Here is an 18,603-nt window from a genome sequence, read left to right on the forward strand (position 1 = left end):
TAGAGATTCAGCGTGGAAACAGACCCTTTGGCCCACCAAGTCCACACCGACCAGCGATCTCGGCACACTAACACACTGGGGCAAATTTACAATTTTACCAAAGTCAATTAACCTACAAACCTGTAAGTCCTTAGTGTGTGGGAGGAAACCGGAGCACCCAGAGAATATCCCGCGTGGTCACTGGGAGAACGTACAAACTCCGTACAGACAGCCAGCGCCCATTGTCAGGATTGAACCCAGGTCTCTGGCGCTGAGAGGCAGCAACCCTACAGCTGTGCCACTGTGCCGCCCCCCTGAGTCACAGAATCAGTCAACAGGGAAGCAGGCTCTTCGACCCACTAAGATCATGCCAACCATCGATCACCCATTCACACTAATTCTACATGATCCCACTTTCCCATCCATTCACTGCACACTAGGGGCAATTTACAGAAGCCAATTAACCTACAAACCAGCGCATCTTTGGGATGTGGAAGGAAAACGGAACACCTCAAGAAATCCTACATGGTCACAGGGGGAATGTGCAAACTCCACACAGACAACACCCAAGGTCAGGATTGAACCCAGGTCTATGCCCGCATTTGGTCCATATTCTAAACCTTTCCTATCCATGTACCTGTCCAAGTGCCTGTTACCCGACTCTTGTAAGGACACTGAATATGCTAAGGACAGATTCCCGGTCTTCCAATCTACTTTGTAGAAGCACTTGCACTTTATTCTAATCTGTACTTCCTCTGTAGATGTAACTCTATGTTCTGAACTCTGTTTATTTTCAGGGAAAGCTGATTGGGTGCAAATTGGCTGGACTGAATTTGTTTCTTACAAGTATATACTAAAACTCTCGTTTGTTATCTTGTTTGTGACTGAACTTCAGCCAAAACGGTACACGATAGCATGACAATTTTAGGCCCACCTTACTCACCATTGTCACTTTAGTGATAATGCAAGTAGTTTTATTGAAATCGGTGTTATATTTTAAAAGTTATTCACATTTTTAGGTTTAAAAGGAGGGGGGAAGGGGGGAGAGGGGAGAGGAGGTTGAGGGGGGGAGGACAGGGTGCTGCACCAATGCAGGAGAGGTTTGGGCCCAACGGGTCCACTTGGTCTAGTAGAATTTAAAAAGAAGGAACTGCAGATGCTGGTTTATACCAAAGGTAGACACAAAATGCTGGAGTAATTGAGCAGGTCAGGCGGTATCTCTGGAGAAAAAGGACGGGTGACGTTTGAGGTCGGGACCCTTCTGCAGCTCGGCCCATAACGTCACCCAACGTTTTTCTCCAGGGATCACAAAAACCTGGAGTAACTCAGCATCTCAGGAGAGAAGGAATGGGTGACGTTGTCGGGTCGAGACCCTTCTTCAGACTGGTGGTCCAGGAATGCTGCCTGACCCTCTGAGTTACTCCAGCACCTTGTGTCTATCTTTGCTTTTTGCACATGCAGACATACCTGCAGGAAATTGTCCATTTTGTCAGGTCGATTCGAGTGTATTTACTGGAAGAGCTTCTGTTAGTTAATGCCAGTGTATGAACTAAATATCATCCTCAGTAGCAATCTTGCCCTGTTTCAAAGTAAAACACTCCTTTCTCTTAAAAAGGCATGAGTCACGGCACAGAATGCATCTTCCGTCAGAGTCATGCAAGTGTGCTCGTTCATACTCGTTTGAGATTCCTGGCAAGAATGATGGCTGTTGTTTAATAACCTTGGCACTGATCTGTGCGTGCAAGTGTGTCAACCAATTAATGGATTTTCTTGGCAGTTGGGAAGTGATGTGGTTATTCAGAACGTGTTTGTGCTCCTATACGCTCAATCTACCTTTCTCCTTCCCTTCCCCTCCCCCTCACAACCCCTTGCCCTCTCTCCTCCACCTCTCCCAATTCCTCACCTCGCCCAATTCCTCATATCATATCATATCATATATATACAGCCGGAAACAGGCCTTTTCGGCCCACCCAGTCCGTGCCGCCCAGCGATCCCCGCACATTAACACTATCCTACACCCACTAGGGACAATTTTTACATTTACCCAGCCAATTAACCTACATACCTGTACGTCTTTGGAGTGTGGGAGGAAACCGAAGATCTCGGAGAAAACCCACGCAGGTCACGGGGAGAACGGACAAACTCCTTACAGTGCAGCACCCGTAGTCAGGATCTCCGGCGCTGCATTCGCTGTAAAGCAGCCACTCTACCGCTGCGCTACCGTGCCGCCCTCTCCTCCTCCACCTCCCTCTCCTCCACCTCCCTCTCCTCCACCTCCCTCTCCTCCACCTCCCTCTCCTCCACCTCCCTCTCCTCCACCTCCCTCTCCTCCACCTCCCTCTCCACTTCCCTTTCCTCCTCCCTCTTCCCCTCTCTCTTCCCCTCTCTCTTCCCCTCCCTCTTCCCCTCCCTCTTCCCCTCCCTCTTCCCCTCCCCCTCCCTCCCTTCCCCTCCCTCCCTTCCCCTCCCTCTCTTCCCCTCCCTCTTCCCCTCCCTCTTCCCCTCCCCTCCCTCTTCCCCTCCCCCTCCCTCCCTTCCCCTCCCTCCCTTCCCCTCCCTCTCTTCCCCTCCCTCTCTTCCCATCCCTCTTTTCCCCTCCCTCTCTTCCCCTCCCTCTCTTCCCCTCCCTCTCTTCCCCTCCCTCCCTTCCCCTCCCTTTCTTCCCCTCCCTCTCTTCCCCTCCCTCTCTTCCCCTCCCTCTCTTCCCCTCCCTCTCTTCCCCTCCCTCTCTTCCCCTCTCCCTCTCTTCCCCTCCCTCTCTTCCCCTCCCTCTCTTCCCCTCCCTCTCTTCCCCTCCCTCCCTTCCCCTCCCTCTCTTCCCCTCCCTCCCTCGCCCTCCCTCTCTCATCCTCTCCTTCCCCTCCCTCTCTTCCCCTCTTCCCCCCTCTCTATTTTGTGTGTCCTGTTGCTTTTTTATTGGTATGTCTATGGCAAATGAAATTCCTCGTATGTTGCAAAACCTACTTGGTTAATAAAGTATGATTATGATTCATGACTTGGCTTCTACATGAGGCATGTACTTCTGCAACTTAATAGGTGATTGTTGTTTTGGAAAGTAGTACCTGGGCAAATCAAATCAATTCTTCACAAGCAGGTGACAAAATGTGTGGGAAGGAACTGCAGATGCTGGTTTAGACTGAAGATGGACACAAAATGCTGGAGTAACTCAGTAGGTCAGGGAGCATCCCTGGAGAAAAAGAGTCGGGTCTTCAGTCTGAAGAAGGGTCTTGACCTAAAACATCACCTGTTCTTTTTCTCCAGAGATGCTGATTGACCGGCTGAGTTACTCCAGCATTTTGTGTCTTTCTCAGTTTAGTCAAGTCAAGTCAAGTCAATTTTATTTGTATAGCACATTTAAAAACAACCCACGTTGACCAAAGTCCTGTACATCTGATTAGGTACTAAGGAAAAAAAAAAGAAACATACAGTAGCACGCAAACAGTTCACAGCGCCTCCTCAATGAGCCTCAAACGCTAGGGAGTAGAAATATGTTTTGAGCCTGGACTTAAAGGAGTCGATGGAGGGGGCAGTTCTGATGGGGAGAGGGATGCTGTTCCACAGTCTAGGAGCTGCAACCGCAAAAGCGCGGTCACCCCTGAGCTTAAGCCTAGACCGCGGGATAGTGAGTAGCCCCAAGTCGGCCGACCTGAGGGACCTGGAGTTAGAGAGGTGGGTTAGAAGATTTTTGATGTAGGGGGGGGAATGTCCATTTAGTGCTTTATACGTGAATAGGAGGAGCTTGAAGTTGATTCTGTACCGTACAGGGAGCCAGTGGAGAGAGGCCAGAATCGGGGTGATGTGGTCCCTTTTACGGGTACCCGTCAGGAGTCTCGCTGCGGCGTTTTGGACCAGTTGCAGGCGGGACAGGGAAGATTGGCTGATCCCAGTGTATAGGGAGTTGCAGTAGTCTAGGCGGGAGGAAATGAAAGCGTGAATGATTTTTTCTGTGTCGTCGTATTGGAGGAAAGGTTTGATTTTAGCTATGGTTCGAAGTTGGAAGAAGCTGGCTTTTACCACAGCGTTGACTTGCTTATCAAATTTTAATGCAGAGTCAAATATCATGCCGAGGTTTTTGACATGCGGTTTGACTAGGCAGGATAGACTTCCAAGACTGCCTGTTATCGATTTGATGGAGTCGGGGGGGCCGAATAGGATGACCTCAGACTTGCTCTCATTTAATTGGAGGAAGTTCTGTGCCATCCAACATTTTATGTCCTCAAGGCAGTGTAAGAGGCTGTTTAAATTTGACTGGTTGTTGGGTTTCAGGGGGAGGTAAAGCTGAGTGTCATCGGCATAGCAGTGGAAAGAAATGCCGTGCCTTTGAATGATTTGGCCAAGGGGGAGCATGTATAGAGAGAAGAGAATGAGGCCTAGGATGGAGCCTTGTGGAACTCCGCAGGAGAGGCTAGCTGGAGCAGAGGAATAACTGCCTATGTTGATGGCGAAACTCCTATCTTTGAGGTACGAAGCGAAACCAGCTCAGGGCAGTGCCATCAATGCCAACCGCGTACCGGAGACGGTCAATAAGGATGGTGTGGTCCACTGTATCGAACGCTGCGCTGAGGTCGAGAAGGAGCAGGATTGCACAGTCGCCGGTGTCGATGGCGAGAAGCAGGTCGTTGTGTACCTTCAACAAGGCAGACTCTGTGCTGTGGTGGGCTCTGAAACCTGACTGGAAACTTTCCAGGATGGTGTTTTGGTGCAGGTAGGGCACTAATTGGTTTAGAATTGCCTTTTCAAGGACTTTTGACAGGAATGGCCGTTTGGAAATGGGTCTGTAGTTCCTAGGCAAGGTGGGGTCTAGGTTAGGTTTTTTCAGTAGGGGCTGGACCACCGCGTGCTTGAAACTGGTTGGAACAGTGCCAGTGGCCAGAGAACTGTTGATAATAGAGAGGATGCTGGGACCGGCTATTGCAATGACATCCTTCAGAAGGGCAGTGGGGGCAGGATCAAGGGGGCAGGTTGCAGGTTTCATAGCGGAGACAAGCTTTGCAAGGGAGGATAGAGTGACGGGTTGGAAGCAGTCCAATTTAGATGAACAGACTAGTGAGACAGCTAGGTCACGGGTGGGAGGGGAAATGTTCATTCTAATGTTCTCAACTTTGTTGGTGAAAAATGTAGCGAATTCTTCGCACTTAGCAGGGGACCCAACTAAGCTGGTACTGGGGGCGGTTTAGTTTAGTTTAGTTTAGTTTAGTTTAGAGATACAGCATGGAAACAGGCCCTTCAGCCCACCAAGTCTGTGCCGACCAACAATCACCCATATTCTAGTTCTATCCTACACACTCGGGACAATTAACCTGCAGACCAGTACGTCTTTGGAATGAGGAAGGAAACCGGAGCATCCGGAGAAAACCCACACAGTCACGGGGAGAACGTACAAACTCCGTACAGCCAGCACCCGTAGTCAGGATCGAACCTGGGTCTCTGGAGCTGTACCACCGTCTTCACAAGGAGGAAGAACCTTTGCAACTTCTTACTGACCCCAGCACTTTCTGTTTGAGCACCTGCTCGGGAAAATGGGTTGAGGCGATAAACCACAAGCCTGCCCATTGAGAGAAATAATGTGAGTCAGATTTCTGCCTTTTATAGACCTGAGACAAGCAGATGGCAAAGTAAGAGCAGGTGATGGTGGAGAGGCAAGAGTGGAAGAGAGGCACTGTGGCCTGAGCTGTGAAACTATTCATCGGCAGAATCAAAAACGTTTTTATTTTCTGTAGACGTGAACGTGAATGAAAAAAATATTGGACTTCAAAAGCGATGTGGGATGATTCTTTTTTAAATAATGCCTCACCTACGGTATCAGGTTTCTAAGTTAGAAACCTGTGACCATCCCCAAAACTCTTTTCAAGTGTAATTAACTGGAACTGTTTTGGAAACTGCATGAACAGAGAAAATGATTTAAATGAAAGAGAGGCAGTGGAAAAATAAAGGCCAGTGTGATTCAGTCCCATTGTAATGTTTCAGGGAAATTTAATTCAGTGTGGAAATGCTGGTATATAGTGTTCACCACACTTGGGTGGGACTTGTACAAAGAATATAAGGTAGTGCCATCTTCAATCAGGTGAATATTGCAATTTGCAGCTAAAATGGAACAAAATGAAGTTTAGGTTTTGGGTTGTTATTGCCAAGTCAAGTCAAGTCAAGTCAATTTATTTGTATAGCACATTTAAAAACAACCCACGTTGACCAAAGTGCTGCACATCTGACTAGGAAAAAAAGAAACATACAGTGGCAGGCAGCCAAAACACAACGGCGCGGCCATCTTGAACAAAATGTTAATTCAATCACCCACAGTCCAACAATAAAAGCACTAAACAGGCACCCAAATTACCCAACCCCAAAAACCCCCCAAAACACAGTCCAACAATAGAAGCATTAAATAGGCATTCAAATCACACACCCCAAAACCCCCAAAAACACAGTCCAACAATAAAAGCATCAAACAGGCACTCAAACCACCCAACCCCAAAAACACACAAAAAAGAAACATCCATCAAAGAAACATCCATCACAGTGAGTCTCCTCCAGTCCTCTCTCTCCTCACTGTGATGGAAGGCCACAATGTCTTTCCCTTCTCCTGCTGTCCTCGCCCGCGGTCAGGTTGTTGTGGTTGCAGGCCGCACCGGACGGTCCACAGCGGGCCAAGCCCAAGGCGCGTCGCGTCGCAGCCGTTCCCGCAGCCTCCGAAGACGGCCGGCTCCGCTGATGATAAGTCCGATCCGGGGCGGGCGAACACGCTGTCGCTGCCGCTGTTGCTGCACGTCGGGGCGGTCGTGGCTCCCGACATTGAAACCCCCGCCCAGCAGAGAAATATCCCGCGGCCATCTTAGGCCGCGCCGGACGGTGAAATGTCCGCGCCCCAAGCCCCGCGATCCGGGGTGGGCGAACATGCTGCCGCTGCCGGAGCTCCCGATGTCGGAATCCACGCGGCCCGAACCTAAGGCAAGTCGCAGCCGCTCCCGCAGCCTCCGAAGACGGCCGGCTCCGGTGATGGTAAGTCCGATCCACGGACTTGGATGGTAAGTCCGATGGAGGCTGACAGCTCCAGGAGTTGGGCCGATGGTAGGCCGCAGCAGGAACGGAGACACGGCCCAGAAAACAAAGGTCGGGTCTCCGTTCGGAAGGGACACATATTTACAGTGTTAGTTTCCCCCTCCCCCCCACATACACACATAGTACACAAACACAAAACACCACATCACAACTACAACTAAGACAAAAAAAACAACAAAAACACAAAGACAAAATACAGTCAAGCCAAACTCATGTACAATAGGTGGAGCGAAGGCGAAGATACAGAGTGCAGAATATAGTTCTCAGCATTGTACCGTTACAGTTCCAGAGACAAAGTCCAATGTCCGCAATGGGGTGGAGGTGAATCAGACAGCACCCTAGCTTGTGGAAGGACCGTTCAGAAGCCTGATTGCAGAGGGGAGTCTGGTGGTGCGGGTTTTCAGGCTTCTATATCTTCTGCTTGATGGGAGCGGGAAAATGACTGGGGTACGAGTGATACGAGACATTTGCAGGATGCTAGAAAACATAAAAATACAAGCACGGCCAAGAAGATCAGGAAGGTTTCTTGACTCTTTCAGTTGCCTGAAAGGGCGGTGGAACCTGACACCAATAGTAACATTCAAAAGGGAATTGAATAAATGCTGGAGAGGGTGAACATTTGCAGAGCAGTCAAGGAAGGGCTGAAAGGGAGGGGTCCTTTAAAGGGCCGTCGCGGCACGATGGGCTGAATGGCCTCCTTTTGTGCAGTATCGTTCCACACATCTCCTCAGAGCCGGTAAAGAGAAAAGGCATGATTCATGATTCCTCTGATAGAAATATATAAAATTACGAGAAGCAAAGATCAGGTAGACAGGGAGAAGTTTTATTGCCTTCGGAAAGTGAGAAATCTATAGACTAGAGGGCATAGGTTTAAGGTGAGAGGGGCAAAGTTTAAAGGAGGTGTGCAGGACAAGTTTTTTTTTACACAGTGTGTGGTGGGTACCTGGAACACGCTGCCAGGAGTGGCGGTGGACACAGAAACTATAGTAACAAAGAGGCTTTTAGATAGGCACATTGATATGCAGGGATTCGGGGGATATGGGTCAAGTGTGGGCAATTGAGATCAGTTATCTTGGCATTGTGTTTGGCACAAACATTGTGGGTCACAGGGCCTGTTCCTGCACTGTGTCATATGTATCACTGAGCATCTACACCTGGAATGATCACCCGTAGGATTTTTAGTTCATTTAGTTTCGAGGTGCAGCGTGGAAAGAGGCCGTTCAGCCCACCTGGTCCACGCCGACCAACAATCACCAACACACTACTTACTGTAGGAGAATAACTGCAGATGCTGGTACAAATCGAAGGTATCACAAAATGCTGGAGTAACTCAGCGGCTCAGGCAGCATCTCTGGAGAGAAGGAACGGGTGACGTTTCGGGTCGAGACCCTTCTTCACTCTGAAACGTCACCCGTTCCTTCTCTCCAGAGATGCTGCCTGACCCGCTGAGTTACTCCAGCATTTTGTGCTACCAACACACTAGTTCTATGTTATCCCACTTTTGCATCCTACGCACCAGGGACAATTTACAAAGGCAAGTTGGCCCACAAACCTGCACGTTTCGGAATGTGGGAGAATGTGAAAGCGCTGTGCAGACAGCACCCGTAGTCAGGATCTACCGCTGCTCCACTGTGCTGCCCCATGTTCTTATGCTCAATGCAACCGCTCCTATGCTGAGCAATGGAATTTGGAGACAGTGGGCTGGCAGTCTGTAGCATGTACACTCTTTGTAACTTTATGGTTTTAGAATTCCTGGGCTGGTATCTCCTACTGCCAGCTGAACAGTTCTGTTTTCCTCTTAGGTTTCAAGCGATCACACCCTCAGTGCAGGCTTGCTGCGACTTGCCCATTATTGTAGAAACTGATACAATGTGTTACTCCCAGCAATGGCTCTTAAAATAGCTCTTTCTCTTTTAGGTTTGCCACTGTAAAGTTATCATTCCCAGCTCTGTTTTTTTAACTGTTCCTGTCTTTGTAAATTGTTGTTTCACAAACATTTTTCTCAGAACGATTGAGTTTTATATTGATGGCCAGCTGTATCGCTTTTGAGTCTTTAGACTTTAGAGATACAGCGCGGAAACAGGCTTTTCGGCCCACCGAGTCCGTGCCGACCCGCAATACCCCGTACACAAGCACTATCCTACTCACTACGGACAATTTACAATTTTACTGAAGCCAATTAACCTACAAACCTGGAGTAGGAAGGAACTGTAGATGCTGGTTTAGACACAAAGTGCTGGAGTAACTCAGTGGGTCAGGCAGCATCTCCAGAGAAAAAGGATGGGTGACTTTTCGAGTCGGAACCCTTCTTCAGTTTTCTTCCGACCCAAAACATCACTCATCCTTTTTCTCCAGAGATGCTGCCTTTGACCCGCTGAGTTACTCCAGCACCTTGTGTCTATCAGGCTACAAACCTGTACGTCTTTGGAATGTGGGAGGAAACCGGAGCACTCGGGGGAAACCCACGCGGTCACGGGGAGAACGTACAAACTCCGTACCGACAGCACCCGATGTTAAGATTGAACCCGGGTCTCTGGCACTGTAAGGCAGCAGCTCTACCCTTGCGCCACTGTGCCGCAAAAAAGGTTGTGGCTTTTGCTATAGAGTCCACATGCCAATACAGAGCAATTAGGACTGGCTGCACACTCGAGTGGACTGATTTGAGGAGAGACGAGAAGAATCTTTGTTTTACCTAAAATGTGATGACGAGATGGAATTCATTGTCGGGGTGGCACAGCGGTAGAGTTGCAGCCTCACTGTGCCAAAGACCCGAGTTCTACCTTAATCATGGGTGCTGTCTGTGTGGAGTTTGTACCTTCTCCCTGTGACCATGTGGGTTTCTTCCATGCACTCTGGTTTCTTCCACATCCCAAAGACATGAGGGTTTGTAGGTTAATTGGCCACAGTAACTTGCTGCTAGTGTGTTGGGAATATATGTGAAAGTGGGATCACTCAGAATTAGTGTAAACAGGTGATCGGTGGTCAGCATGGACTCGATGGGCCGAAGGTCCCATTTCCATACTGTATCTTTCAATAACCAAAACCAAATCCCGATGGCAGGCACAGTGTTCAAAGCCAACAGCCTTTATACTTTAGACTTTAGAAACACAGCGTGGCTCACCGAGTCCGAGATGACTGGCGATTACCGTATACACTAGCACTACCCTTCGCACTAGAGACAATTTACAGAAGCCAATTAACCTACAAACCTGTGTAGGATCAGAGGCCTACCCTCAGAATAAAAGGATGGATCTTTAGAAAAGAGATGGGGTGCAATTTCTGTAGTCAGAGGGTGTTGAATCTGTGGAAATCATTGCCACAGAAGGCTGTGGAGGCCATTAGTGTATATATTTAAGGCGGAGATTGACTGATTCTTGATTAGTAAGGATGCCAGGGGTTATGGGGAGAAGGCAGGAGAAGGGGGTTGAGAGGGGAAGATAGATCAGCCATGATTGAATGGCAGAGTAGACTTGATGGGTGGATTGGCCTAATTCTGCGTCTATAACTTATGAATTTTTAGCGGAGTTCACATGGTAAATGGCCTCTCCCCGACATTTAGGAGATGAGGCCACATCTGAAGATGGAGAAGCCTCAATTGGTTCCACTTTCATTTTCTGCAGCACTATTTGCTTTGCAGAAGAGGGTGTTGACCCACTTCTCCTTTGCTTTTTCCTGGTTACCTCATTCGGTGAGTTCTGAAATGTGGTTCCACCCATGTCTCGCTTTGACAGAGAGACAATGAAGAGTTGGAATTCATTGTTGGGGTGGCACAGCGGTAGAGTTGCAGCCTCAATGCACCTTCAGAACTCAGTGCAACCCTCGACGGCGTTAATTTTCATTTTCTGGTGGTCAAACTGGTGGTGCCCTGAAAGTAACGTCAATCGGGGCTTGTCAGAACCACTGTTGTCACTGAGTAAGAAAGCAATGGACTCGAAACAAAACCAAAAATCGCCGAGAAAACTCAGTAGATCAGGCAGTAACTGGAAAGAGAGACAAAGGCCTTGGAGATGTTGCAGAAGAGGTTTACCAGACTGCTGCCCGGATTAGAGGGGTTTGGCTATAGGGAGAGGTTGGACAAACTTGGATTGTTTTCTTTAGAGCGCCAGAGACTGAGTGGAGACCTTATTCAAGTGCATTAAATTATTAGAGGCATTGATGGGGTTAGACGGTCAGAAGTTTTTTCATCAGGGTAGAAATGTAAAAGACAATAGACAATAGGTGCAGGAGGCGGCCATTCGGCCCTTTGAGCCAGCAGCACCATTCATTGTGATCATGGCTGATCATTCTCAATCAGTACCCCGTTCCTGCCTTCTCCCCATACCCCCTGACTCCGCTATCCTTAAGAGCTCTATCTAGCTCTCTCTTGAATGCATTCAGAGAATTGGCCTCCACTGCCTTCTGAGGCAGAGAATTCCACAGATTCACAACTCTCTGACTGAAAAGACGAGAGGGCGTAGCTTTCAGTTGAGAGGGGTAAAGTTAAAGGAGATGTGCAGGGCGAGTTTTGTTTTTGTCGAGAGTTGTGGGTGCCTGGAAGACACTGCCAGGAAGATATGAAGGTGGCATTTGGATAAACACACGGATATGCGGGGAATGGGGGGGTATGGCAGATGAGATGTGCAGCACAGACCTGATGGACTGAAGTGCCTGTTCCTGTGTTGTACTGTTCTATGTTCTAACTGCAAAAGACTAGTTGGAACACTCCTACCTGCAAATATTTTATGGAACCAATGTATTTTCTGTTAAACTATTGCATCAACCACAAGCCCTATATTTCAACATTTATTCCAGATAGACTGGTTCTACCTTTTGTTAATAGAATTCACCGGTATGGGAGCTGTGTGATTAGTTTCAATGATTCATCCGTATTCATTCGTTAGATTTTCATAAATCCCGCCGCTTCCTCTATGATAATGCGTACGTATTTCTTACTTTTCCTGTTTTCAATTCCCCGCCTCAAATTAACAAGGTGTGAACAAATCCCAACGTCTCAAGGTTTCCAAAAAGTGGTTTAAGTCTTTTGAATGATATTTTCACTGCTTGGCCTTGGTAGTAACCTGCTGCCAGAGACCCAGGTTCAATCCTGACTAGGGTTACTGACTGTACGGAGTTTGCACGTTCTCTCCCTGTGACCACGTGGGTTTTCTCCGGGTGCTTCGATTTCCCCCCATGCTCCAAAGATGTGCAGATTTATAGGTTAAGTGGCTTCTGTAAATTGTTCCTAGTGTAGGATAGAGCCAGTGTGGGTGACCGTGGGGTCGGTGTGATCTCGATGGGCCGAAGGGCCTGTTTCCACACTGCATCTCTTTTAAAAAAAGCAAAACAAATTCCCACTTCAAATTAACAAGGCATGAACAAACCCAGTATCTCAAGATTTCCAAAAAAGGATTCGTTATGAATGGTTTACGTACCACATTTTCGCTTCTGAGTGGTATTTTTTTGGTGATGCATTTCTTGTATTCAGGTATTGATTGGCATGAGAAAATTGAGCCTAGTGTATCTCACTCGTGCCTGAAAGGACACAAAGTACTGGAGTAACTCAGCAGGCCCGGAAGCATCTCAGGAGAACATGGATAGGTGAGGTTTCTGGTCAAGATTCTTCTTCAGACTGAGATGAGAGAGATACAGGAGCTAAGGAGAAAAGGAATGAGACCAAAGGGATTGCTGGCGCAGGATCTGACGGGCTGAATGGCATCCTTCTATGTCCAAGTATTCCCCCTTTCTCTTCCGGTGAAAGGTAGCGTCCGATTGAGTTGATATGAACAAAAACAGTTTGAGACAAAAGACAGCTTATCACAATTCTTAGGTTTAGGTGTTGTTATTGTCATGGGTACCAAGGTGCGGTGAGAAGCTTTGTTTTGCATGCTAGCGAAATGGGGCAGCACGGTGGCGCAGCGGTAGAATTGCTGCCTTACAGCGCCAGAGACCCAGGTTCGATCTTGACTTCTGTCTGTTCGCAGTATGTTCTCCCTGTGATCACATGGGTTTTCTCCAGGTGCTCCGGTTTCCTCCCACATTCCAAAGACGTGCAGTTTGTAGGTTAAATGGCTTCTATAAATTGAGGCCAGTTCATTGGCTATATTTAGTACATAGTCAATAAGTACATATTAAGAGATTTAAGAGGGACCTCTGAGCAACATTGTCATTCCGAGTGGTCCATATCTGGAATGAACTGCCAGGAGAAGTTATAGAAGTGGATACAATAACGACTTTCAAAAGATATTTGAACAGGTATCGCATTAAGAAGGGTTTAGAAAGCTATGGATTAAATGCAGGCAATTGGGACTAGCCTAGAATGTCAACTTGGTCGACACGGACAAGCTGGGTCAAAGGGCCTGTTTCAATCCATATAGTTGGTCTGAGGAAGGGTCCCAACCCTAAACGTCACCCATTCCTTCTCTCCAGAGATGCTGCCTGTCCTGCTGAGTTACTCCAGCCTTTTGTGTCTATCGTTGGTTTAAACCAGCATCTGCAGTTCCTTCTTACCCATATAGTTCTATGACTGACTAACCACAGGACAAGATTAAAGGTTGGCTGGTTTCATCCTGTTTCTTTCATGAAGTTGCACCCCTATTTTAATCAGTGTTCCATGCAGTGCTTATATTTAATGACATGGTGTTTTCCCTTTTATAATAGCCACTCCACATGGACTACATCGTGGCCGCATCAAACCTTTTCGCGGAGAACTATTCCATAAAAGGGTCGAAGGACAGAGTTGTAATCCAGCAGATCCTTCAGTCTGTCGTCATTCCGTCATTCACCCCACAGTCAGGGGTCACAATCCACACCAATGACCAAGAAATGGAAGCAGCTGAAGATTCAGTGGGTAGGTTTAACTTTATGACCATTCTCTGTGTTTTGTGAGTGTTATGTTGGTAATCACACACGAATGGGAGATGGTGGTAACACTCCATTGTTCTTTAGTCGATGACACTTGTATTCCCTTTCAGCTGTGTAACAATCGAAAGCAAAGTTGCATCAAAAGCCTCTGTTTCCATCAGAGTTGAGCTGAGTTTAGTTTATTGTCACGAGGTACAGTGAAAAGCTTTTGTTGCATGCAAACCAGTCAGTGGAAAGACAATACATGATTACAGTTGAGCCATCCACAGTGTACAAGAACGTGAATAACATTTAGTGCAAGATAAACTCCAGTAAAGTACGATCAAAGATAGTCCGAGGCTTTCCAATGAGGTAGATAGTAGCTCAGGACTGCTCTCTAGTTGTTGGTGGGATGGTTCAGTTGCCTGATAACAGCTGGGAAGAAACTGTCCCTGAATCTGGGGGTATGCGTTTTCACACTTCTATAGCTCTTGCCCGATGGGAGAGGGGAGAAGAGGGAGTGTCCAGGGTGTGACTCACCCTGGATTATGCCGGTGGTCTTGCCGAGGCAGCGTGAGGTGTAAATGGAGTCAATGGAAGGGAGGGTTGGTTTGTGTGATGGTCTGGGCTGCGTTCACAATTCTCTGCAATTTCTTGCGGGCTTGGATGCAGCTGTTCCCAAACCATGCTGCAATGCATCCCGATAAAATGCGTTCTACGGCGCATCTGTAGCAGTTGGTGAGAGTTGTTAAGGACATGCTGAACTTCCTAAGCCTTCTAAGGAAATAGAGGCTTTAGTGGGCTTTTATGGCCATTGTTTCAATATGGATGGTCCAGGCTGCATTATTACTTTTCTCAAAAGGATACAAAGTGCGGGAGTAACTCAGCAGGTCGGGCAGCATCTCTGGGGAGCATGATGGTTCAATTGTACTTTATTGTCACATGTACCGGGGTACAGTGACATTCATTTTTGTATACAGTTCAATACAACTATCACTTATGGCAAATCAAATTCCTCGTAAGTTGCAAAACATACTTGGCTAATAAAGTATGATTATGATACAGCACATCTTCGATACAGTGCAAGTGTATAGGAATAGTACACTGAGACAGTGTGAAAAGTTGTCAAGTTTAGTGCCATTTTTAACTCCCAGTTGTTACAGGTGTTGAGTTCTTAGCCTGGCCATGCAGACCCGTTGATGTTTCGGGTTGAGACCCTTCCTCAGGCTGATGATGTTCTTTGTTTCTGCCTCCTTGATATTCTTCTCATTGGATTCCACAAACTATGACATAAAAAACAGTCGGGCTAATAACCTGTTCCTTGAACTCTTAAAACAAGCCAAGCAAACGAACTGCCTGAAAATGCATCAAGAATGGTCTTCACACTGATTCCTATTTCTTTGACGAAAATGGTTGACCAACACTATTTCCTGCACCAGATCATTTTGCCTGGAGCTAGTCACTTGTGAGAAAGAAAGCCCAGTTATTGGACTGTGATCCTAACATTAGTTCTAAGCCTCAATAGTCTTATTCTCCCCCAAATATTTGGAAGTTTTACTGAGCCAGGATTGTCTTTTTGTTCTGTGTTCATAATATGTGAAAAGAGCCACAGCTTTGTAGCGATCGTGATTTATAGTCCAAAACCTTATCAAATTGTGTCAGCAACTCTAAATATTGATGTCCAGGTTTTGGAGTTAGATTGTGGTGCCTTGGTAGCGATGTAAATTCAGCACTATTTCTTTTTCAAAAAAGCAAGAACAAGGAAGGATACAAAGTACTGGAGTAACTCATCAGGTCAGGAAGCATCTTTGCAGTACATAGATAGGTGGCATTTTGGTTGGGACCTTTGTTCAGACTGAAGAAGGGTCCCGACCCAAAACGTCACCATTCTGTGTTCTCCAGAGGTGCCGCCTGACCTGCTGTGTTATTCCAGTACTTTGTGTCTTTTTTTTGTAAACCAGCTTCTGTCGTCCTTGTGTTTCTCCAGCACATTGTGCCTTTTCTTTGCAAACCAGCATCTGCAGTTCCTTGTGTTACTCCAGCACTTTGTGTCTTTTCCCCCCGCAAACCTGCATCTGCAGTTCCTTGTGTTATTCCAGCACGACAAAAAAGCTTTTCACTCTACAGAAGTGTGAAAACGCATACATCCAGATTCAGGGACAGTTTCTTCCCAGCCGTAACCAGGCAACTGAGAGCGGCCTTGACCTGCCATCAGCCTCACTGGAGACCCACGGACTATCTTTTATCGGACTTTGCAGTACTTTATCTTGCACTAAATGTTATTCCCTTTATCCTCATCTGTTAACAGTTGACGGCTTGATTGCAATCATCTATAGTCTTTTCGCCTATTGGATTGCATGCAACAAAAAAGCTTTTCACTGTACCTCGGTACACGTGACAATAACAAACTAAACTAAACTTTTTAAAAAGCTTCCATTGAGTCTGCAAGTGATGAGATCGGCTGTGTAAATAGTCAAGTAGACACGCTCTGACGATGTCCTTGGGTGAGTGTAGCTGGTTCTCATTACTGTCAGAGCGCTCACTCTGATATATGTGAGCGTGCCCATTTGCGGACACAAAATGCTTTAATATTTTTTCTTTAAATGCCTGGGTGATTTTCCCCTGCTGAACGGACATTAAACACCCAAGGCTGAATTCAACAAAACAGCGTGTCAGCAGTTTATCGGGCTGGAGCACAATTGCCTTTCATTAACCGCCTCAGGGGGCTGAGAATATCTATTTACTGCCCTCTGCATCATTTCACCAACACCTTGGTCCAGTATTGGAGTGCAGGCAATAAAATAGCTGACTCCAACAGACGACAGAAACCAAAATAATCTTATTTAACTCTAAATGCACAAATATCTGATTATTTGTGGCCATGTGAATTTTCCTGATTTTGTTTTAGTTTTAGTTTTGACCCTTCAGCCCACAGGGTCCATGCTGACTATCGATCACCTGTTCGCTCTAGTCCCATGTTATTCCACTTATCCATCCACACTCTACACATTTGGGGCCTTTTATTTTATAGTGGTCTATTAAGGTGCAAACTCGTCGTCCTTTGGGATGTGGGAGGACACCAGAGCATTTGGATGAAACTCACCTGGTCACCGGGAGAACGTGCAAACTCCCCAAAGCCAGCACCCGAGGTCAGAATCAAACCTGGGCCTCTGGCAATGTATGGCAGCAGCTCTACCAGCCGTGCCACTGTGCTGCAAGAAGACAAAACGTTATTTAAAGGATAAAGCTAAGGTATACTCTACTTACAAAGTAGGACTGAGCTCTCGTTAGTTCCAACTTATGGTGTACTGACTTTGTTTAGTTGACAACACTCTAGACCTCTAGTTTGGGGTGGTGCAGAGGTAGAGTTGCTGCCTTACAGCGCCAGAGACCCGGGTTCGATCCTGACAATGGGTACTGTCAGTGCAGAGTTTGTACGTTCCCTCTGTAACCGCGTTGGATTTTATGCTGGTTTACATAACTGGTCAGGCAGCTGGGTGCTCTGGTTTCCTCCAAAGATGTACAGATGTGTAGGTTAATTGCCTTCTGTAAATTGTCCTTAGTGTGTAGGATAGAACTAGTGTACAGGGTGATTATTGGTCCGTGCAGATTCGGTGGGTTAAGCTGTATCACTAAACCAAACTCTGCATCTCTACCAGAATATTGAGCTTCAAATCCCACTCCATTTGAGGACTAAATTGAAGGGAGTGTGGATATCCAATGCCGTTCTAGGCAGCTCAGCATTGCTGTAGAGACTGTCTTTCAGAAGTGATGTTAGTCAGACTGCTCTAATCAGTGTGTGTAAAAGGTCCTAAGACCAGGTTTCCTGTGCACTGAAGTAGTCTTGCAGTCTGATGTAAGGTCCTGACCCGAAACGTCACCCATCCATGTTCTCCAGAGAAGCTGCCTGACCTGCTGAGTTCATCCAGCCACTTGTGTGTGTCTTTTTTGGTAACCCAGCATCTGCAGTTCCTTGTATCACCTCAAGGATGCCTACTATGAAGAACTTCTAAGTCTGAAAAAAGGGTCCGGACCTGAAACACCACCTATCCACGTTCTCCATTGATGTTGCCTGATCATTTGAGTTACCCCAGCGCTTTATGTCCCTTTTTATGTAAACCAGCATCAGCATTTACTTGTCTCTACATTTCTTCTCTAACATAATAAAATAGATTTGACACAGGCAGCACGGTGAGACAGCTGGTGAAGCTGCTGCCTCACAGCGCCATAGACCCAGGTTGGATCCTGACCTCGGCTGTTGTTTGTGGAGTTTCTAAGTTCTCCCTGTGGCCACATGGGTTTCCTCCGGGTGCTTGCTGAAATAAGTGCGGGTTTGTAGGTTGATTAGCCTCTGTAAATCGCCTCTCATGTGTAGGGAGTGGATGAGAGAGTTGAATAACGTAGAACTAGAGTGAACGGGTGATCAATGGTTGGCATGGACTCGGTGGGCCGAAGGGCCTGCCTACATGCTGCATCTTTCAATTAATCAATCAAAGGTGACTCCACAACAAGAATTTGAGTCACTCGGAGCATAGTGCTTTGGAGAAGATCTTAAATGAATGTGAAATGCATAATAGAAAAGCAAGTGTATTTTCTTTCCCTATTAACTTGCTCCAAACTCACTTTCTTATTGTTTCCTGGTGCAGATGAGAACCATTTAGAAAAACTGAAGAAGAACCTTTCTTCCCGTGAAGCCTTCAGTGGATGTGAGATGCACCCCATTGATTTTGAGAAGGTAAATCCAGCCAC

The 18,603-nt window shown here is 47.0% G+C and overlaps 1 protein-coding gene across 1 annotated transcript in view; it reads left to right on the forward strand.

Annotated features, from left to right (window-relative positions):
• Positions 1–18,603, forward strand: part of LOC144601779 (ubiquitin-like modifier-activating enzyme 1) — a 234,740-nt gene that overhangs the window by 96,024 nt on the left and 120,113 nt on the right. The window contains exons 19-20 of the mRNA XM_078414193.1: positions 13,672–13,861; positions 18,501–18,589. Coding sequence (XP_078270319.1) covers positions 13,672–13,861; positions 18,501–18,589 — 279 coding nt within the window. The remainder of the gene's footprint in view (positions 1–13,671; positions 13,862–18,500; positions 18,590–18,603) is intronic.

The sequence above is a fragment of the Rhinoraja longicauda genome, chromosome 17 (assembly GCF_053455715.1).
Source record: "Rhinoraja longicauda isolate Sanriku21f chromosome 17, sRhiLon1.1, whole genome shotgun sequence".
Lineage (NCBI taxonomy): Eukaryota > Metazoa > Chordata > Chondrichthyes > Rajiformes > Arhynchobatidae > Rhinoraja > Rhinoraja longicauda.